At 41.0% G+C, this 24,481-nt stretch overlaps 1 protein-coding gene across 1 annotated transcript in view; it reads left to right on the forward strand.

Moving 5' to 3' along the window:
• The window catches only part of LOC145439847 (fibrinogen-like protein A), a 38,602-nt gene extending 20,635 nt beyond the window's left edge, over nt 1-17,967 (forward strand). The window contains exons 4-8 of the mRNA XM_080317496.1: nt 14,125-14,187; nt 14,925-15,067; nt 15,130-15,226; nt 16,715-16,811; nt 16,877-17,967. Of these exons, the coding sequence (XP_080173622.1) occupies nt 14,125-14,187; nt 14,925-15,067; nt 15,130-15,226; nt 16,715-16,811; nt 16,877-17,171 (695 nt within the window). The 3' untranslated portion in view covers nt 17,172-17,967. The remainder of the gene's footprint in view (nt 1-14,124; nt 14,188-14,924; nt 15,068-15,129; nt 15,227-16,714; nt 16,812-16,876) is intronic.
• Nucleotides 17,968-24,481: the final 6,514 nt, after the last annotated feature.

Below are 24,481 nucleotides of genomic sequence, written 5' to 3' on the forward strand. Positions count from 1 at the left end.
GGAAGTCGACCTCGGTCGGACTCGAACCCGCACCCATGGGTGTTGCAGCCGCGGATTATACCACTGCGCTATCTCGCCACCCGCGATTACGATTACGATTACGATAACAGCCAAATCAGGAAGTAGTCGATTACGATTACGATTACTTTTCAAAAGTAATCACGATTACTCACCATTACATTTGTTTTGCTTCTTAGAACAAATTTCAGAAGAGATATTGGAAGACAATATAAATAAGGCTTGCGATGAAAAGATCTAATGACTTTCTTTATAAATCATACTTCATTTGCTTGTTACTTCATAATGCACCGATTGCCCACCTCTATGCAGGACTATTCGTCGCACCCAACGATTTGCATTCTTGCCAAGTCCGTAACTGCCACACCCCAAACTCCCCAATAGGACCGGGAGCGAGCTCTAAGGTGACTCAAAAGTATTTCGAAAATCAACATATTTTCTAGAGAGTTAATTAACTTGAAAATTTTCTTCGAGCTTCGGGATTTAATGTCTCTAAGTAGCTTGATTTTAAAATGCATACCTCTCCCCCTCAAGAAAAAAAAGCATGCATAATTTATAGGCATAGGCATTTCGGTGGCGGTCATTACCCCGTCACGACACACAAAAAGACGTATGCAATTTAGGCCAACATGCAATTCCACAAAGTGTGCTACCAAAGAATGTCCTTGGCCAAAACGTTGGGTATGTGTCCATTGTCAGTAGCCGTGCTCTGTGGGCGTGACGAATAGTCCGGTCCTTCCAATCTGAGCCCCAACAATGCAAATGCCACCCGGAGCACTCACAGAGGAATGAAGACATGACAATTTGTGTGTGCGTCTCACGAAAGTTTTTCTTTTAGTCTGCTACGTTTGGGCGACTACAGTATCTTTTGATTATATAAAAAGCGGGAGGTCACGAATTAGCAACATACAATAATGAAATTATAACAAGATACCAGATGCTATAATTATGAATTACTTGCCCCCAGCTCTACCGGTAAATCTGAATGAATAGCAAGATAATGCAATTACCAATATTATTGACGATATTCAGTCATCAACTTGAAAACTGACCACCCTATGGAGCCCCAATACCCAGGGTTGTAATGACTCCAGTCGCGATTTTTTGGTGACTAGACTTGACTCGAGTCATTTTTTGTATTGACTCGAATTGTACTCGATTCATTTTTGCATGACTGGAACCAAGTCATATGACTCGAGAGTAGAACGGCCAAGACTGACATTCCATGTAACTTCGAAGAATAGTAAAGTTACTACATAATTTGTATTTCGACTATCAGTTCTGATACTTGGAAATTGGGCCGTAAACTGTGAAAACTGATGAAAATTACTATATTATGAATACGAGTCAGTCTATGTCACTCGAGCAGAGTTGAAAAAAGTGGGTTGAACCGGATGGATCAGAAAACTGATCTGTGAACATAACGACTTGGACTCGTACTCGAGTCACAAAATATGATTCGGACTCGACCCTATACTAGCTGACTTGGACTCGGACTAGACTCGGGGGTGAATTGAAAATGAATCGACTTGACTCGAGTCAAAACTATAAAAGTGAGATTGACTTGTGACTCGGAACATTGTAACTTGGTTACAACCTTACAAATACCAACGTTTGGAGTGGGGGACGAATTGCTGTTTTGGTCCTGATTGTACCTACAACCCACGCTAACATGGTGTATAAGCGGATGACTATGGCGACAGGTATAAATGTCGAGTGAAGAATTGTGAAATTACGATTGGCGCCCGTTTCAAGTAGTCACATGAGAATAAGATAAAGTGAACTTAAAATTCTACCTTCCACTTAATACTGATACTGCAAGCTGCCGTTATGCCGTTACGAGAAACGGCAAAGAACGGGTCGGTTATGATATGTAAACGCAGCTGTTGATTTAAACCATCGTAATGTTTTATTTGACGAGTACAAAACTTCAAATCTTTGTCCGGTGTACGTACAATACATACGTATACTACATAGATAGGCCTACTGCTCGCCAAGCAGCATCGGTCAAACTGCGTTTAACTATAAGCATAACCAAACATGAATACATAAGTTAGCCTACTATTTGAAACTAGGCAGAGTGGTGATTATTATCTTGCAGCGAGGTAGTGGCGTCTGGAGTGTATTGATAACCTGATATGCAGGATGACTTACACATTTCTAACAATCACACAACAATGTACATCGAATATATATTTACTACGTGTGGATAACCAGGCCGTGTTATTTTTGGCATTTCAGGAGCCAGATGCCAAAACTGCCAAAAATAAAAATTTGAAAATGCCAAAAATAACTTAATTTTTGGCATATGCCAAAATTAACACGGCCTGTCAATAGTGTATTTTGTTCATGGTGTTGTGTTAACAGGACCGCATTACAAGCGAGAAGAGCGTGTGTGAAGGGCTCGTTTCGTAGTCTGGGACCAGCCCACCCATTAGGGGTGAAAGCATGGTGTCCTAAATGGTGTGGGCACAGCGAGATTGAACGGCTGACTGCTTTTGGTTTTCGCCATACTTTCCATTTGTCCAAAGACAATTTTACGGCCATTTTTGACCGGCTTGTCAAGCGCTAAATTTGATAAAACGGGTATCAATGAAAAGCTGCCGCTGTACTGATTACTAAAATATAAATTGGATTCTGCTCATGGATCTTGAACCCCAAAATTCAACCACGATTTTTGCATTGTGACGCAACAAACAGTCTCGCTATTTCTGATCTGCAGTCTCGTTTTGCCAGATAGTCTTGTTGCGTTCTTAAACAAGCTAACCTTCCCAGGACTCTTCCATGCGAGTTGGTAATATTAAAGCCATCTGACGTGACAAAAGTCCTCCTAAAATATATCGGTAGACTGATGGAGATGGGATGGTCGGGCTACAAAATAGAATGTGTTGAGAGACAACACAGGGAACTCCTGGAAAAGTAACGGGAAGAAAATTATTTCCGCGATGAGATCGATGGCACTAGCACGGTGATTTCTTTTCATGATGCTTGGAAGCCGGTTCGGCCCTCCGAAAATTTTGAAGCTCTGAAAACCTTTTGTGGAGGACTCGCAACATTCTTTCCATATTGTGGTTTCGTTTGATATTATTTACCTATGTAATCGCTAGGTTTTTTCTTCTTATTGTTTGTTGGTACTGATTATAACTGGATGCTGTAAATTTTTTGGTCTCTTTTGATAAACTGACCCAAATAAAGCGTTTTTATAACAAATTCGAGTCTGAAAATATCTATTTAGAGGTCGATGCCAAAACTGCCAAAAATAAAAATTGAAAAATGCCAAAAATAAGCTATTTTTGGCAGTTTTGGCATATGCCAAAAATAACACGGCCTGGTGGATAACGCAAGGACGAGCAAAGCTAATACTTCTGACGTAATAATGAGCAGTGGCGTTTGAAAATCAACTGCTTGCGCTATCAATAACCTGGTATAATATCTCTTCCTTGTTCAGGAATGTTCGGTTATGTCATATTCATTGTACAAATAAAAAGTAATCATACTTTCACAAAGAAATCGATTGGATATGTGATGTATAGTCGATTACGATTACGATTACTTTGGATTTTTTTCGAATGTAATCGATTGCGATTACGATTACTTGAAAATGCTGTAATCGTTGTAATCGATTACGATTACTAATCGCGATTACCCCATGTCTGGACCACAGTGTCCCGCACGGCTCAGTGAAATTGGTCTACGTCACACTCTCCGTTTGGCAATTTGACGGTAATTTTTGACCGGCTTGCCGAGCATTAAATTTGATAAAACTGGTATCAATCGAAAGCTACCGTGGTAGTGGTTGCGAAAATATAAATTTTATTCTGCTCGTGGCCCTGGTACCCCCCCCCCCCCCCCAAAAAAAAAAAAAAAAAACTAAAAAATCAGCCTCGAATGTTACATTGTAACGGAGTTAAGTATTGTGACGCAACCATGCCGTTAGAGCAGCTCAGGAGCAAGGGCACACGAAAGTGAAAGTGGGAATGCTTAATCGGTTGCGCAGCAATGACCAACGCTTGCGGTTTGCGCTGCTCTCGCTTGCTCTCAGACGGCATTGTTGCGTCACAATACCACACTCCGTTACAATGCAACATTCGAGGCTTTATATTGGATAGTTACGAGCAGAATAAAACTTATATTCACGCAATTAGTACCGCAGTAGCTTTCGATTGATAGCCGTTTTATCAAATTTCGCGCTTGGCAGGCCTGTCACTATAGGTAGGGATATCATACGTCCCCTTTTAAGAGGATTTGTCCTCTTTTTTGACTTTTCTGAAAGTGTCCTGGGAGGACTCCCTTTTGTCCTCTTTTTTGAGATTTTGTCCTCTTCTCCTCTTTGGTCATATTTATATCAAAACTCGACTGAGATGCTGTAAGTCAGCACCTAAGTGACGCTCTGGCGGGTATTTCGGGAGCTGAGTGGAAAGTTGACCTTTTTTTAGTCAACCGTCCACAAAGTGGGAAAAATTTACCATCTTTTGAGAATTCTCCTCCGGTTTGCACGTCTGAAAATTCTGAAAAAGCGTCCTCTTTTCAGATTTCCAAAATATGGTAGCCCTAACTATAGGACACTACGATTGCGCCGTGTATTAATTGATCAGAGAGAAGCAGACATGGCGGCGCCTGTATAACAATGGTGTTCAAATCCACATCGCCTTCGTCATTATCGGCGAGAAATGGCTTTGAAGTGACATTGCTGTCGTTAAAATACATTCATTAAATACGATTTATTCCGTGTGTAAGTGGATAAATGGACGAATAATGTATCGATTCAGCAATCCGGCCCGATAAGTACCTAATTTTCCTATATCCAGCCCGCCGACTGGAGCAGTTGCCCGCCCCTGCTCTAATTGCAACTTGCAACACATCTACATTCACCAGACTCGAGATTCGGTTGTAGGCTATAAGCGTCCGGTATACATGTCTCCTGATCTAAAAAATTAAGGCAAAATCGGAAATTCTCAAGGATATATCCACCATAAAAAATGCATTATAATGCAAAGAAAGGTCCCCACAGCGATTCGACAAATTCATGTCGAATGATGAGTGACTTCAATTGTACAGTGACATATGGAGTGGAACGGTGCATTTCACGATTATTTTCCGCTGTCATTAAAATACGCTGACTTTATGAGGAAAATGACTGCCGACAGAAGATTTCAAACTAACAACTTCAATAAGCGACCATTACATATTTAAAGTGCAATGTCCTATTAATTTTAAATTGCTTATTTGCTCCACTCTACACAGTAATGGTCAATTGGAAATCTGGAGTCTAGTAATCAGCCCAAAGGCTTTTGCCAGGGAATACGCAACTCCGACGAGAGGTTTCAAACTTTTCATCAATTTCAATGTAGGCAATTAGGCATGACTTACATATTTCAATTGAAATTCAAACCTCGGTTTTCTTTCATTTCACCTCTTAGGTCAGTGGTTCCCAACCTTTTTCGATCCATCGCCCCCTTTTCAAGGTCAACACCGATCATCGCCCCCCAAATTTTGTGTACCGAAAATTGGGCATACAAACTGTAATCACCGGCGGGTTGACTAAAAAAAAAAAGGTCAAATTTTCGGCTCGATGTCTAATTTGACACACTTTTGTAACTAAATTTCCGTGGGTTGACTAAAAAAAAAAAAAAAAAAGGTCAGCCGTTTTGACCCGTCATCGCCCCCCTATCGCCCCCTTCGCTATTGTCGCCCCCCGTCGCCCCCTTTGTCCATTTTCGCCCCCTGTCGCCCCCTTCGTCATTTTCGCCCCCCTGGACCGCCAAATCGCCCCCTGGAGGGCGATATCGCCCACGTTGGGAACCACTGTCTTAGGTCATAGTAACAGTTCGACCTAGTCTCTTTAACGCTGCTGTTTAACATTTCAAATGAAATGAATCCGGCATCACTCTGATTAAAACAACGGTTCATTTCACAAAAACTTTCAAAGCTATTTCTATACTAGTTTCCAGCTATTAACTAAAATCCAGCCAAGTCACCAGCAAACAAAACTCTTGTCATTCCCACTGTTCTGGCCCGGTGATGTAAACAGTTCAGGAATCCTCGAATAATGAAAAATTCGTTGTAATATTGGCATGTGGTAGCCTATTTTATCTTTATTCTCCTAAGTATCGAACATGAGCGCTCCGACTATCCGTCCCTATCAGTAGAGCTACATCCTAAACAGCAACACAATGTTTGGATATAAGCAGGGCATGGTATGGTGTGGTATGAAAGTATGGTATGGATCGATATTTTGGTATGGGATATGGAACAATGCAAGTGTGGTATGGAATGGAAGATTTTAATCTATGGTATAGAACGATATTTCCATACTTTGGTGTTTTATACATTTTATCGTGATCTGTGCAAGCTTCATGAAGCGTACGTTGTTCGTTGTTCACGGAATACGATCGCTTTTCTTATGTGTAAACGTGAACTATTGAACGCTGTGTAGGAACAAATACACGCTTGTGCAACGGTTTTAGGAGCACTTGGAATGACATGATTTTGTGATGTAATAATGACAACAGTAATGTTGATCCGATATTCTCTCGAGTCTAGACACGACGTCTCCGAGCATATAGTCTATCATGTGACGCAATAATTGGTAATGTAGGCTACTCCAACTAACCCATTCCTTGAGTGACGACAGCTTACAAGTAATCATGATGCAACGAACTAAATGCTCAATGTGATTGATAATTACATTTCTTCCGAAACATTGTCCGCACATCTATATACTATTTACATAACGAGATATCTTATTGGTCATATTTCAAACGACCTCGCATTAGGATTATAGATCAGGGAGTGGGGTAGATCCAGTTTGGAATTCTCGCCACGCTAACCGCAACCAAATACTGTACTAATAATCACGCAGATCGCTGCAGTGTATTGATCGCCTGCAGCTGGGATATTTTATGGGTGCGCCTATATTATAAATTATTTTGCGAGTATTTACTTTAAACTTGCATGTGTCTCATGCCAATGTACCGGAAATAAGATGATATCCTTATGGAGCAGGGGCGGGCAACTTCTCCAGTCGGCGGGCCGGAAATAGGAAAATTAGGTACTTGGCGGGCCGGATTGCTGAATGGATAAATTATTCGCCCATGTATACATGGAATAAATCGTATTTAATGAATGTATTTTATCGACAGCAATGTCACTTCAAGGCCATTTCTTGCCGATAATGACTATGCAATGCTGATTTGAGAATAGCATTGTCATACAGGCGCCGCCGTGTCTGCTTCTCTGTGATCAAATAACTCACGGTGCAATCCTTAATTAAGATTTCAAAGCGTTTGATAAGCCCGGTACCCAAAATTTACCAAGAATCAATTCATTAAGGAAAGGACGTAGTTTATTTTTCTCCTTGATGTTTTTGCGGCATATGCACCGAATCATGATACACATACACACGATCTGCGCATATGCATACCATGAGTGCATGATGTGCATATGCCGCTGGACAAGGAAGTGCAGATATAGCCTTTACGGATTTCTAAGTCATGCACCACCCCTCCATGCTATCCCAGTAATGCATGAGCGCCAAGCAGGGAAGCCATGGATACCAGTGTTACTAATCAGGTCTTTGGTCTGACCCGGCCGGGAATCGAACCCACGACCTACCGATCAAGAAGCCGGACGCTTAACCATTAGGGTTCAGCACATCGTAAATGCCGATAATGCAAGTCTTCTCGCTTCGACGAACTTACGCGTAAGCTCCACTCTCGCACGCTGCACAGTGCGCACACCTATATAATAACATATACAGTCACTTAAATGTGACGTTTAGGCAAGTAGGGGGAATCTTGGCAGACTGGGGCCACATTATTATGTAAGACGGGAAACTGCCGTTGGCCAGAAAAATCTTGTTGCGGGCCGCATCCGGCCCGCGGACCGGATGTTGCCAGTCCCTTTTATGGACAGTCCTAGATAACAATCTGCTCACTATCTCGTTTTTCTCGCGGAAGCTGTAGAGTAGACGTACACGGCACCTCACCACCGTGAACTGAACCTCACCAAAACAGACTCTGTAAAACTATTACCGGGAATTAGATTCGAACCATGGCCAGTTTAAGCAATATTGGCATCCGAAATATCAATAATATAGGTGCTATAAAAGGTACTATACTTATGATATTGAAGTATTTGAAAGTATGGAATATGTATCAAGTATGGTATGGAACAATGTTGGTATGGTATGGAACAATGTTGGTATGGTATGGAAAATTGCAAGTATGGTATGGAGAGAGTAAGGCAAGTATGGAGTATGGAAAATTCTCGTTCCATACCATACCATACCATGCCCGGGATATAGGTCCTAATGTCTCCGTCATTTCCACCATTCCTATTTTCAGCTTTATGATCATCCACTATTAAGTCAATATTCTTCATTCTCATACTTCTCTTATGATAAACACTCATGTATACCTGGTAGAACCGAAGGAGTCGAAATACCACATACAATCCGAACTTGTATGATTGAGAGTACCAGTTTCCATGAATATTTAATCTCAAAAAGGCCGATTTTCCCTATGCCCCATCAAATATTCCAATTTGGTAATCCGGCACCTATATCAGTGTCTATGTGATTCGCGAACTCTCTGGCAGGAACTGCACGCATGTGAAGATAAAGGGATACATTATAAGCGTTTCCATAGTTGCATCTCAATTAAATTCCCGTCAATGCATGCATGTCGGCAATTCGAGGTCATCATGTTCCGTCTGCGCTCCGGCCATTGTAGGCTTAAGGCCCATTCGTTCCAAATAGGATGTTCAGATACTCCGCTATGTCTCAGTGTTGGGATCAAGTCACTACCTTCGAGTCACGAGTCATCTCGAGTCATTGCACATTTTGACTCGAGTCAAGTCAATCGATTTTTCAAGGTGACTCGAGTCAAGTCAAGTCACTCGTTTTTTGGAGGTGACTCGAGTCAAGTCGAGTCAAGTCAAGTCAAGTCACGAGTCAAGTCACAATTCAAGTCAAATTGAATTTTCGAAGTAGGATTGATGATGCAGAGTCATTACATTTTGCTAACTGGGTGAAAGACAGATTAATTGGCCATTTGTCTTGAATCAAATAACGAATACGAAGTTAAATATACTTGCATCGGTCACGCACACGTAGAACTGCCAATAAAATACGTGAATAATTGCATAGCAACATGTTACAGTCTGTTATTATCAGCCCAAATAGAAGATAGAATACAAGCCTCGAAAAGTTGAAACAAATCGATATGGTACAATTCACTACGTCCATCTATAACACATCAGTGTGATTATATACGCATGGACTATGTTCGTTCGATTTAAACTAATCAAGGGGATTGGTAAAGGTGAGTCCTGCGTAAAGCACAATCTAAGCACTGAGTCGTCTTTGAAACAAAGATATGTCGCTATTAGATTAATCTACTACGACGACGTAAGCTGTGATCGTCTCGTTTGCGGTCAATTTATTTGTGATATAACAATGGAGGATCAGTGAAACGTACAGTCAGTGAATAACTATATGCTCTCACAAGTCACACCGGCGTATCGCGAACAATCCGAACATACTTAATATAGGGTGATTTAATCGACACCGTTTACTTGATGACTTGAAATTGACTCGTAAATTTTGCTTCGAGTCACGAGTCAATCCACATTTCTGAAGCGCCTAGTCAAGTCAAGTCAAGTCATTTTTGCAAAGTGACTCGAGTCAAGTAAAGTCATACGAAAAAGTTGACTCGAGTCTGACTCTAGTCAAGTCATGACTCGAGTCATCCCAACACTGCTATGTCTCCATTGTCATATCGCCGAAACCGTCGACTATTTTCTACTGAATTGTGCAAGATATGATTTTCAACGGTCCTTTCTCATTCAGTCATGTCGTAATCATGACATCCCATTCACGACTTATAACCTCTTGGTCCAGCCCGAGCTATTAACCCCTGTGGCTGAATTCGTGCTATCATGTCGTAGAATCCTTTAAGATTTGATTAGTATATAGACGAGGTTGAATTACATTGCAAGGGTACTTATACCAGGAGGTAATTTCAGACCGTGGTGCACCAGACCCTTAAGGGAGATAAGCGCCACTACAACGTTCAACCATATTAATAATACATAGAATTAATATCATTTATAATAATAATAATAATAATAATTACTTTAAATTAACCTAACTTCTGAACTGACGCATCACTGCTGTGGATGCCTGCGAAACGATCTGGATATATCGCACCTGGACGTACCCGCCGTGGGACCAAGCGGAAGACCCCAGAGGACTCGTCAACTCCGACCACACAGGAACACCAAAGAGAAGATATTTCTCAACATGGCGCCTGTGCAACACCGAACTGTGGCTCACAAAACAGCTCTGCTGCAAAAGAAAAAAAGAAGAGACACAGATGGAGTAAAGAAGAGTATAAAAAAATAATGAGATGTTACTTCTTAGCCAAATTTGAAAACTCGGCAGGAGTAACCGATGAAACTTTTCAAAAATGGAAAGAGAGAACGAACAACTCTCCAACCATAACTGCCATACCCTGGCAACAATGAGACGTTGTGTAATAAAAAATAATCTGAACAAGAACTCGCAGAAATCGAGGGAGAAATGTGTAACAAAAACAGAGAAAACTCTGAGGCAATGGAACTGCAATTCGGCCAAGATGACCTGAACCCCCAACAGTCACTTGATGACCCGAACATCGCAGAAGTAGAATTAAAAAATACCACCGAGCAACCGAATGAATCAACAACACCTAACGATGGCGACATAGACACGGAATTAGAATTGGAGATCAAAAATCAAATCATCGACCGAATGAAATCCACATTGAATGTAAACGACAGAGTGCAGTTACCTGACTTACAAATTACAAAGAAACAGAAAACTGATATTGCAGTAGCGAACAAAATTTTGTCAGAAACCATACTACCTGCAACTCTAAATGACAAACAAGGAGAAAGACCACAATGTCCCTTGACAACAATCAACAACCTCATTTCTAGCACTACGGCAGTTATCTCAGAAGGCACTGCAAAATACCAAGAACTGTCAGCAAAAAAGGGGAAGGCATACGCCAGCTTGGCAACGCAGAATTGAAAACAAAATCGCAAAACTAAGGTGTGACGTTGCGACACTCGCAGAACTAAAAAAAGGAAATGTTTCCCGCAAAGTAAAAAATAACGTAAAAAGAATAGAACTGGAGCACCAAACCAAACTGCAGTCAACAGAAAAAGTGACAATGTTGCAAGAAGAATTAAAAATGAGAATATGCGCAAAAGCACAACGATTGAAACGATATAAAAAAACTAGAAACACAATATCGCCAAAATTTGTTATTTGCTCGCAAACCTGGACAATTTTTTCGAATGATGAAACAAAAGTCAAATCAAAAAATTACCAGCAGCAAAATACTAGCATTGCATACTGGCATTGCACAATACTAGCATTGCACAACTCAAATGCAAATTGGATACAAGACCTCCACACTGATTATCTACAAACACCAGAACAACAATGGTCAGAAATCACAAAACAAGAAATCAAGGAGGCCCTAAAAAGCTCACTGAACTGGAAAGCAGCTGGTCCTGACCAGATCAAAAACTTTTAACTGCAACACATAATTACCTAGCGGTGACCTACAATGAGCTTTTATCCTCAACCAGCTCGCACGAGATCCCAGCCTGGTTCACACAAGGGATCACCTATCTTATTCCAAAAAATGAAAACACCACCGACCCCAAGAACTACAGGCCAATAGCATGCCTGACAACCATGTACAAAACACTGACCAAAATCCTGGCAAAACGAAGCTACAAACACCTAGAAAATCTTCTACCGCCTGAGCAGAAAGGATGCAAGGAAGGCGCCCTTGGCTGTAAGGACCACCTGCTCCTTGAAAAAACCATTCTTGAAAACTGCAAGAGGAGACACACTAACCTCAGCATGGCATGGATGGATTACAAAAAAGCTTTCGATTCAGTCCCTCACACGCGGATACTGAAAACAATGCGTATGTACAAAATGAATCCGATCATCATCAGATTTATTGAAAATTCAATGAAAAATTGGCATACAAAAGTGTTGATCAAACATGACCAAGGTGAAACAGAAACCTGTACAATTCAGATATGCAATGGTATCTTCCAAGGTGACTCATTCTCACCACTTCTATTCTGCCTCAGCTTAGCTCCACTCAGTGAGCTGCTGAGAAAAAATGAAACAGGATACGTGATGAAAAAAGCAGCAAAAGGTCAAAAGATTCATCACCTTTTGTTCATGGATGATCTGAAACTGTATGCGAAATCCGATACGGACCTGAATAACCAAATGAAAATTGTTCATGAGTTTTCGGAAGATATAAAAATGAAATTTGGCTTGGATAAATGCTCAAAACTTACCATACGACGTGGAAGAGCCACCAGCACTGGCGACATGAACTTCAAAATGGACGAAACCATAACAGAATTGAATGCCGAAGATCACTATAAATATCTAGGGATCTGTGAAAGCGACAACATTAAACATGCTGCAATGAAATCAAATCTAAACAAAGAATACATCAGCAGGCTCAAGTCAATTCTCAAAACTGAACTCAATTCCAAAAACAAAATCAATGCCATAAGCAGTCTTGCAGTGCCTGTCTTGAGATATAGCTTTGGTGTGGTGAACGGCGCAAAGATGAAATTAAAAAATTGGACACCAAGATGAGAAAACTGATGACAATGCACCACATGCATCACCCAAAATCTGATACACAAAGACTGTACATCCCCAGAAAAAAGGTGGTCGAGGACTACAAGAAATTGAACAAACTTTCAAAACAGAAATCATCGGCTTGTCACAGTACATCAACAACAGCGATAACATTTACTGCAAACTCATTGCACAGGAAGACAAACAGCGCAAAACAAAATCTCTGAGCTATCGTCACAACAAGTACGTCAGAGAAGTCAACATGGAAACAGGTAACCTGTACACTGCAGAAAACACTGTTGCTAAACCCACAACAATAGCAAAAGCAGCACGAGTCCAATACAAAAATGCAACGCTCAAAACGAGAGAAACGATATGGGAGTCGATGCCTCTTCATGGACAGCACAAGAAGTTAACTTCACAGCCCCATGTAGACGAGCTTTCATGGACCTGGCTATCCAGCTCTGGCCTGAAACCGGCAAGCGAAGCATTCATTTTCGCAGCACAAGACCAATCGCTTCCTACAAAATACTATCGCAAAAGAATTCTGAAGCAAAACACGGACGGCAAGTGCAGAATGTGCCACAACCAAAATGAAACTGTAGCACATCTCATGTCCGGCTGTGGTGCACTTGCAGCTACCGAATACACATGGAGACACAATAGTATTGGTCACTACATTCATCTTGAATCATGCAAACATTTTACCGTCACCACTTCGACAAAAAACTGGTACGGTTACAGCCCAGCACCAGTGACAGAACACGAACAAGTAAAAATTCTGTGGGATGTACCAGTTATAACTGACCGCGAAATCAGAAGCAACCGCCCAGATATAATCGTCAAACTAAAAAAGAAAAGAGAATGCTTATTCATTGAACTGGCTGTCCCAGCTGATCACAACCTACTGCAAAAAAAATCAGAAAAACACTCCAAATACGCAGACCTCAAAATGGAATGTGAGAAAATGTGGCGATGCAAAATAAACATTGTACCGATAGTCATTGGCGCTACAGCGGTCGTGAGCAAAAAACTCATGAGACATATCCAACAAACTCCGGGTAACGTTCGATTCGACATGATCCAAAAGATAACATTATTGGGCACTGTGCACATTCTTCGGAAGGCCTTGAATGCACCACTGGACTAAAATTACACTTGTGAATCACAGCATAATTTCTGTAATTTCGATTCTTCATCTTCAATCATCTTTACCTCTGCTCTGTAACCCTTGCCAATTCTTCATCTGCTGCAATTCTGTAATCTGACTTCTCCGTGTATTGCATTGGGATAACAATTTGAATGTATGACTGAAATTTTATAAATTTACTCCAATCTCGCCATTTTCCTTTGGGGGCAGGTTGCTTCCCGGATTATGTGTGTATCTACCAGTTTTACTGTGAATAAAGAATATAATAATAATAATGTGATTTCAGAGTTGAACGCCTTGAGGATCAAAACGAATGACTTGGAATCGCACCTTGCCAAACCAAAAACAGGTATATTGTCGGCTAGTTTGTTTTATAATATTTAATCAATGAGTGCGAACGATCATTTCGGGCAGGGATTTTCAGTAAACCGAAATCCGTCGCGAAGAATAGGATTCAAATTTACTTTAGTCTGCGACCAATCCCTCATCATCATGCATAAAACTAGAATGAAACCACTGTTGAAGCTATTCCTTCCATGAAAAAATTTCGCGCTATATTGCAGTAGTAATTTGCTACTCGTGACCTGCCATCATCCGCGAACCTTGCGTTCTAATTATTTTAAGGCTATAGTCACCGAGCGACTGCCTTTAGTAATTCTGTATTACAGGCGAAGTTGGCTGAAATATTCATCATAGGTACTGGAGTTGAAGTTGAGGTGGCAATGTCCATTTAAGTAAAATAGTCAGCATTCTCGACCTAGTTTAGCAAAATAACCTGGAAACTGTCAAGCAGAGGCAGTCTAAAGTTATAAACACTTGAGATTAAGTAATGCAAGTTCGCATAACCTACTTGAGCATTCCTAAAAGTAAAGGTCCTTTGTTACTGACCAATTTTGAATAAAGATTTGACCATGGTAACAGTGTTTACTAGGCTTTTAGGTCACATGACTTGACTCAGATGGCTTCAAGGGGTTATTACAATGAATCTGACCGAGAAAAGCATGTGCAGAAAAATCAAGGCTGGAGAGATTTCCATCGTTGTCATTCGTCGATTGAAGATTATGGAACGAATTCTATTGTTTCTAGATCTAGGGAGAAGTTGCGATGGCGCCCAATTGGAATCAGCATTAGCACGTAATGGTTCTGGGGGTGTCTTTAAATTGGACATACCGGTAGTCGGAATCACGAATGTATTCTGTGACGTAACTGACGATGGAGGAAACTGGACCGTGAGTTGAACGGGCGAGTTTTGCAGAAAGAAAGTCATGTTTTATTTCCATTTTCATAAAAGGTTTTCCAGCGAAGAATGAACGGAAACGTTGATTTCTACAGAAATTGGGATGATTACGTGAAAGGATTCGGCGATTTGCAAGGAGATCATTGGTTGGGTATGACTTCTCATATATAACTTTTGTGCTCTATTTTATCTCATGAATTGCGCCGAGCCGTCATAATCGTGGGGAAATATTACAAACGTTATCACCGAAGGACACGTCATCTAGTTGAAGAGTTGCGATTGTAACAGAGGATCGCTCAGATCATGAACCATGTCTGCCATGATATAATTACATTTGGCCGCAATCGTCATCGATTTAATATTTTACACCAGTATAAGAGTGTGCAATATCCATGGTCAGAGTGCGCATGGTACTTTTCGAAGCAGTCAAAACTACTTCAAGTTAAAGTAGAGCTGACAAGCTCTGAATCAACTCAAGTAAGTAGTTTTGCAAAGTAGTCGCGTGAGCGTTGTAATCAAGTCACAAGGCTCCAAGTCCAAAGTCAATTTGACTTTTATAGTTTAGACTCGAGTCGAAGTCCAAGTCATTTTTAATTCACCAACGACTTATAGAGTCTGATTCCAAGTCATGGAGTATACTGTTGAGTATCGAGTTCAAATCAGATTCAACTCATTTCTGGAAGCGAGGTTTTCGCATTCATATTGAAGGCTATTTATTTTCCTAAATCTAGATTGTATTTTCATACAGGTAAATATTAGTTTCTGTCCCGATTCTAAATTATCGGCCTTGATATACGAGACTTGAATAAGTCATGCAGAATGATCAAGTCGTATGACCTGCGAAATGACTCGAGTCAACGCTGAGTAATATACTCTGTCATGGGCCACCAAAAGCTTGATACTGAGAAGGTAAAAATCCGATTGGCACCTTATCATGTTACGCAAACAATAGTTTTGCGATAGAACGGTGGCTTCTACCGAACGCTTCTAGTGTTACCTTTTCAGGAAATCAGAAATGTTCTGCTCTTTGTGAGTGTGGCCTCCTCTATAACCAGCCTAAATTGTTATCTAGTCAACACAACATGACTTCCCCAACAATTTTAGAATCAGCGGTGTTCCGATATTTGTACTTTTGCGATCAGTAAAAAGTGTCAACGTTTCCGGATCTCAAAATAATCCTACGCAAAAAGTGCTTTGATATGACTGCAGTGCTTCTTACACGTAAATGTTTTTCGACACCACCAATACCGACAAGATAGCGTAATGGTGAAGCATCCGGTAGGTCGTGGGTTCGATCCGCGGCCGGGTCAGACCAAAGATCTGATTAGTAACACTGGTATCCATGACTTCCCCCTTGGCGCTCATGCAATACTGGGATAGCATGGAGGGGTGGTGCACGATTTAGAAAGCCGTACAAGGCTATTTCCGCAATTTCCTTGTCCAGCGGCATATGCACGTCATGCACTCATGATATGCATATGCACAGACCGTGTGTATGTATATCATGAGTCGGTGAAGCCGCAAAAACATCAAGGACTGTAATAAATAACGTCCTTTCCTTTACTTTACTTTCATTATAACGTACACCGAGGGATCGATGAGAATTGCTGCTCGTAATCGACAATCTCCTTTCTTTCAGGCCTAGAAGCAATGCATCAATTGACAAAGGCAGGAAATACGGAGCTGAAAATCAAAATGATCTCAAAAAGAGGAATTCATTCGGTCGCTAAATACAGGTGTTTGTTATTTCTTGTGGATATTCCATTTTCGATACGTCACAAAGAGCTCTGTTCTCTTCCAGCAACTTCAGCATCAGCTCCGAATCTGACTTCTACAGGCTACACATTTCCGGATGGTCCGGGAATGCAACCAAAGATTCTCTCGTATATCACAACGATTCAAAATTCTCAACGAAAGACGTGGATCACGATGGACATTCGTGCGCTTCTCACTTCGAAGGAGCCTGGTGGTATAACTACTGCGCTCGCAGCAATCTGAACGGAAACTTCAACGAAACAGGCAACAAGGGATTTTGGTGGGAGTGGATCTCCAACCCCCTACTCTTCTCGGAAATGAAGTTGCGTAAAAGACTGTGATGTCAACAACAATGCAATACAATCACTTGAAGTTAGCGGCAGGAAACTTCGGATTGTAATTATCGCAACGAAAATTGTGCAGATGTTACGTTCAAGAAAATAGCGAATAATAATAAGCAATAATAAGACTCGCTTCTTCGCCAGTTTAAACGGCGACAAAACATGCAGTCTTTGAACAATGACCGTTAACAATCAATCACGGGCGATCAAAGCATGTGCGATGTCACACTCGTTTCATAGTCCTCATTTATTGTAACAGTGTTTTATTGATAATCAAAAACGAAATAAATCAACAATGAATATGGGAGGACAAATTGTAATATTTAATAAAACTAAAGAAAGAAAAGCTGCAACGCTTCCAGGCTACGCCTCATCGCGATCTTTACATCTGAACACAGCATCACCTTTTGTGCATTCTTCGTGAGTAGGACGATTTGTTTATGAAATGAATAAATTTGTCAAAATATTGTCAAAATTGTAGCATTAGGTCAAAGTTTTTCAAAATTGTTTAAAAAGTCAAAAACAATTTGACCTCTGAATTTCGTTTGTATCGTAGATTTTGCACTGTCGGTGAACTCATCATTTGATATTTTGTTTGCCTACTTTATAGGCCTACCGTTGTAGACGGCCCATTGTCTGCTCACGGAATTAATTTTACATCTATAGTTCCAAGAATCGGGACACCCGACTTTCATCCCCAATTTTTACAATGAGGACGGCCAGCTTATAAATTCTCGTGTACGTTATATTCAAATCAATGCTTGGTTTGTTTTAAATATACTCGGTCACTATATAATCAAGTGTTAATATAATGTTAGATCAATACCCCAATTTCGTATAATGCGATCCGCGAATGGATTCCAATGTTGAATGCGGCCCGCGAGCTCAAAAGTCTGCCCACTCCTGGCTAACAAGGATGAGATGGCGAGGAGGAACCTGGATAACCGTGATTTCTTCTATTAGTGATTTTTCTATGTGGTGCTTTTGAAAATGGCAGGACCTCATTTGAAGAAAATAATTCGTGAACGCGGAAACTAGATTCTACCTCTGGCAAGAACGGCACCCTCATGTGGCAGGGTCGGCAACCTTTCAACTAGCGTGCCAAACATTTTTAGTTTTGTCATATGTAGCGTTTCAAGCAAGGAGCCACACTAACCGCATATCTGCAGCTTGCAACGGCATCGGTTACGCCAGTGATTCTTACACATTACAGTATTGGTCGCGTGGGATACAAAATTTGTTCACTACCGCTCGAAGCCTATCGCACCATCGCAGTTATCTAATCTAAAGTTAGACGAGAACTTCGTTGAAGAACGAAGAACAGAATCCAAGTCTGGCCACTAATTGATCGGATATTCATCTTGGTGTCTTATTCATTCATTTCAAGTTACCTACTATGCGCCAGGTTCTGCTCTACTTTCTACATCTCAAGGAGAGCTGCATAAAGTGAACCAAAACACAGGACTGTCTTGTTCTTCAAACTATCTAATTCGCTTACACCAGGCCGTGAAGACTATCTATATGTGATTCGTCGTTATCGTCTCTTTCTGCGAAAGTACGTCTCTTCGGCTGATGATGCAGTTTGATGTGCCTTCATAACGTATACTCGTACGAGCCCGACAAGTGCATGAAATCAGTTGCAAGTGGTATATTTAATTCTAGGAATTTCAGTTGATATTATATCCCGGGATATTAAGGCTCAACTGACTGTATATGCTTATCCAGCACAAGATATGTCTTGATGGTATTTAACCGTAAACTGAAAGGTTTATATTATCCTATTTTGACCAATTTTGTTTCTGACCGACATGCACGCTGATGCAATGAGAAATACGAAATAGGGAAAACTGTTTGTAACACATAACGGATGGAAATCACGAAAAGCAAGGAATATTTATGACTGCTGAACAACCCTTAGCACGTTTACTACTGTAAAACGATGACGCTCCGATCATTCATCTTCGTTTACGCTTCGTATTAGTAGTGCTGAAGACGCAACACTGATTTGTTATGCATATATTGGTAATGTAGCTATCTTGCCTTGACTGTAGGTACACCATATTCCCGTGAATATACACAGATACGCCCAAGTAAGCTATGCATAATCACAGAAATACCGAGTGGGCGCGGGAATATCCAATTATGCGATAATCATGAAAATAAGGAAGTTTGATATGGCGTAGCAATTAATGTAAAATGTTTAACAGTGACTCTTCGTATTAGTGTTAATTTGTGCGTGGTTAAATGCGATGAATGTAAAGATAATATAATGCACAAGGACTTTACGTGACTGTGTCATGCTATTTGTTGTATGCATATTCGACGGTCGTTCCTCATTGTTGATATGTGTGCGAATTAATCAGCACAGCATGTTAGTTTTATTTCATTGAAAGTTAGTCAGATTTCTGCATACGAAGAATTTCCATCACTCCCACTCGGCCGTGCAGACTATATAAGTGATTCGTCGTTAGCGTCCCTCTGTACGAAAATATGTCTCCTCTGGTGATGATGCAGTTTGATATGCCTTCACAACGTAGACTTGTATGAGTCCGATAAGTGCATGACGGTAGCTGCAGGTGGTAATTTTAATACTAGGCGTTTCATTTGATATTGTCTTCCGTCATATTAAGGATCAACCGCCTGTAGTGTATATCCATATGCTTAACCATCACGGAATCTCAAATTTCCACAAACTATAATGATTAAATATGCTCCGCATTGTCACGGTCTTGATATAGGGAATACCTTGATATCAACGCGGCTGAAGGTAAAGAGCATGAATATTAGTAAACCGATGAGCACTGATTGAGGTAGCTGATTGATCGTAACTGCTGCGCGCAGTCGTTGGTTGAATTTCATAGTCTTAGGGGAAAGGAAAGGACGTTATGTATTTTGACATTGATGTTTTGCGGCATGTACACCGACTCATGATATACATATACACAATCTGTGTTTATGCATACCATGTGTGCATGATGTGCCTATGCCGCTGGACGAGGAAAGTGCAGACATACATCCTTGTAAGGCTTTCTGGGTCTTACACCCCCCTCCATGCTATCGCGGTAATGCCGAGCGCCAAGTGGGGAAGTCACGGATACCAGTGTATTTCGTCTGACCCGGCCGGGGATTGAGCCTACGACCTACCGATCAAGATGCCGGACGCTTCATTATTACGCTATCTTTCGTCGTGAAAGTAAATAGTAAACTATTACTTCGATTTAGTTACGTGTCCGTGCGACCAGGTTTTAAGAATCACTGGCGTAAACCTTGCAGCATTATGATGTACGCCAATCAAAAGCAGACTATGAACTTTATATTACTCGCAGAAAATATATGTTTCAAATTTCGAAATCAGTTTAAGATTTCATGTATCATTTATCTAATTGGCGGACAAGCGTCCAACTTCTTGCATTTTGAAATAAAGTTATCAAAGTGTAATATATTTCGCAGGTTTAGGCGGCTTCTGATAATGGTTATATCCTAATTGAATTTTCTATTCACAATTTGCACGTCTTCCACAAACCATAACAAAACAGATATAAACAGCAATGTGTTTGTATCGGTTCCATACTATTACCTAGAATGCTATTACCGAGATGAACATTACCGAGAATGCTATTACCGAGAATGGATATTATACCGAGAACGGACATTACCGAGAATGAACATTACTGAGAATGTCCAATGCCAAGAATCTAGCTTGATTTAACGAACGTTGTCGAGAAATTTATACCTGAGAATCGATACCTAATGTGGCAACGCCGTGATGCACACACACGATCTGTCCATGTGCATAACATGCCTGCATTGCATATATTGCATTCTCGGTAATGTCCATTCTCGGTGGTGTCCATTCTCGGTAATGTCGATTCTCGGTATTGAGGTTCTCGGTAATAGCATTCTCGGTAATAGCATTCTCGGTAATAGCATTCTCGGTAATAGCATTCTCGGTATTGACCGGATGGACACCGTTTGCATCGATAAGCGTACTCCAAAGGTCGGCAACCTACGACCGCCATGCGATATCGCCCAGCCCGAGACATAATCATTTCCTAAATACTTGACTATCACGAGAATACGTCACGGCCCGCCTTTTTTTTATCAAGTAGCAGTGTTTGCGTTGTCTGAAGAAATTATGGCAATGTTACGATATAGGGTAAGTACGTCGCACTAGTCTATTATTACGCCATAAAACTGGTGCGAAGGCGGTAGACCAGGGGCGGGCAACATACGGCCCGCGGGACGGATCCGGCCCGCGACGGGATTATGTCCGGCCCGCGGACAGTTTCCCGTCTTACATGATGATGTGGCCCGCGGCCCTTATCTGCCGAGATTCCCCACTACTTGCCTAAACGTCAAATTTTAGTGACTGTATGTTATTACTGAGAGACTTCTTTCGACCTAAAACGGTAGATTTTGACCTGGAAAATCAAAATTTTGACATTCTTTTTACCTTAAAAAACTTAATTTGGACTAAATTTGACCTAACGTATGCAAGTTAGGTGTTTTCTTACATAATGTGTTTTACACATTTCTGGTTGGAACTGTCAATCCTTATGAAGTCGTTTTGCCTGAAAAAACTTTTTTGCCCCAAAACAGATAAATTTTTACATGAAAGAACTTAAGTTATAAATAAACTGGCCCTATGAAGAATTCCAGTAGTTACATTACGCATTATGGTAGAAATAATTTAAAAAAAATTGTAGTATAACGAAAGATACTTTCCTACATTCTCGGGTAGAAAGTGTCAGTCCTTACTAAGTAGCTAGCCAAGAATGGAGAAGAAGCGTATCAACAGCAGCAGTTATTGGCTGACACTGCTGGTGACAAATCGTGTTGCTTCATCCTGGATATGGTGTCTACATCACAATTTTTCATCATGCGATTCTTGATATAAGAGCCATGCAATGCCCACGCCGTATTGCTTCAGTTGGGATATGGCGGTACGTTGAGCATAACACCATGTCAATCAATTTGTTTCATTACCGAGCGAGATAGTGGAATGGTTGTGCGTCCGGCTTCTCGGGCGGTAGGTCGTGGGTTCGATCCCCGGCCCGGTCATACCAAAGACTCGAAAATTGGTATTGCGCGAAAATTGGCTAGGCGCTCAGCAATCACGGATCGCATGGAGGAGAAAAAACAGGGGCGCAAACTTGATGACCTCATAGGGCCGTATCGCAACTCCGTCGTCAAAGCATCTCGATGGTGCAGGCGAAAAAAAATATCCTATCTCTCTCTCTGTGTCTCTCAATGTTTATGATTCACAATGAGCAGACAATGGGCCGTCTAAACGGTAGGCCTAGAACCAGTAAACTGTCAAATGATAAGTTCACGGACAGTGCAAAATCTACGATACAAACGATATGCAGTTGCTAAAACATTTAAAGATTGTAAAAAAATTTGACATTTTTTGACTTAACGGTACAATTTGACCTGATTTTGACTTTTTTTGACATGTCAAAAAATCGCCCTAGTTATTACATACGTGTGTGCGCAGCGTGCGAGAGTAGAGCTTACGCGTAGGTTCGTTGTAGCAAGAAGGCTTGCTTTATCGACATTTACCATGTACTCAACCCAAATATATTTATATATTGGTTAATTTGGGGTACCGAACGCCTGGAAATCTAAATTAAAGATTGCACCGTGTGCTAATTGATCAGAGAGAGGCAGACATGGCAGCGGCTGTATGACAATGCTGTTCTCAAATCCACATTGTTTTCGTCATTATCGGCGAGAAATGGCTTTGAAATGACATTTCTGTCGTTAAAATAAATTCATTAAATACTATTTATTCATTGTATATTTGTATATGTGGACAAATGGGCGAATAATGTATCGATTAAGCAATCCGGCCCGCCAAGTACCTAATTTTCCTATATCGGGCCCGCCGACTGGAGAAGTTGCCCGCCCCTGCGGTAGACTATAGTATCTCGTACAATTGCGACTCTGGGAATGTTACTGTACAAATAAAATTATGCTCACTTTCCGAACCCAGTGGCAACATTGCATTTGTCACTGTGGCAGAAAATTTAATTACTGAATTTTCCTCGCGCTTTTCCGACATTCGATCTCTACAAAATAAATACAGGCTATTCACTCCGTTTGATGTGGACGCCAGTATCGTTCCCAGAAAATTTCAAATGGACCTTTATTTACATGCAGTGCAGCGGCGAATTGAAAGAAAAAATTCATACAAAGTTCATATCGCTGCTATACCTTTACAAAAAGCACCCTATTGAAACTCGTCTTTATCTCAGCTAAATAGCATCGATGTTTGGTAGCACGTATGCGGTGACCACACGGTATCGCAATTCACACGCGACTTCGGTTTTTTCATTGGTCCCGATGCGTTTTACTCGCGACTTCGCTAACGAATCTTGTCCTATGACAGTATAACGCAGGGGTGGCCAAACTTTTAAGCTCGCGGGCCGCATTCAACATCTGAATCCATTCGCGGACCGCACTATATAAAGTTGGGATTATAAACCAAAACGCATTATTGATATTTTATTATATAGTGAGAACATGGAGATAATATATGTGCTTATTTAAAACAAGCCAAACATTGCTTTGACGCACACGTGTCAGAAACATATACTGGCGAGATAGGCTGGCGGACCTCAATAACCAATTTGTCAAAACTACAGAGATGAAAGTCGGTCGGCCCGATTCTTAGAACAAGATTGAAATTTAAATCTGTGAGCAGCGATCTGTTCATAGATTTACTAATTCCACTTTTGGTTTCGTTCCAGGACACACAATGCTGGCAGCATCATAACCATGTTAGCTTCAAACACGCTTCTACTATGTGTAGAATGTAGATAAATACCCCCATTCTACGCATACAGACAACGAATCTACCTAAGACACGCCCGAATCGTTTTTTATAAGCACATCACTGAAAATATTAAAAATGGAGTGGCCAATCTGAAATCCCACTGATGATCCAAATTATGTCAATCTCGGTGCAGCTATCCCGCTGTGATATTAAGTATTTACCTTAGATCAGTGGTTCTCAAACTTTTTAGGACACGCCCCACTCCTTATGATGGTGAATGATTTTGCGCCCCCTTATCGTCATATCACAAAACGCAACCAGGATGCAAGCAAATCTAACAGGTAGTTTGATGGCATGGAAGGTTACGACTGTAGCTAAGAGATTTTAAAATATGTAATTCAGACTAAATACAGATCAAAAACTAAGAACTGGATGTAAATCGCGCGAAGCGCGAAAAATATTTTCAGTTCAGTTCAGAGTCGCGCCCCTATTCAGATGCTTTCACGCCCCACGGGGGGTGTGCCTACCAGTT

Source organism: Botryllus schlosseri, chromosome 5 (assembly GCF_051294905.1).
Source record: "Botryllus schlosseri isolate E-star chromosome 5, Bs_hap1, whole genome shotgun sequence".
NCBI lineage: Eukaryota > Metazoa > Chordata > Ascidiacea > Stolidobranchia > Styelidae > Botryllus > Botryllus schlosseri.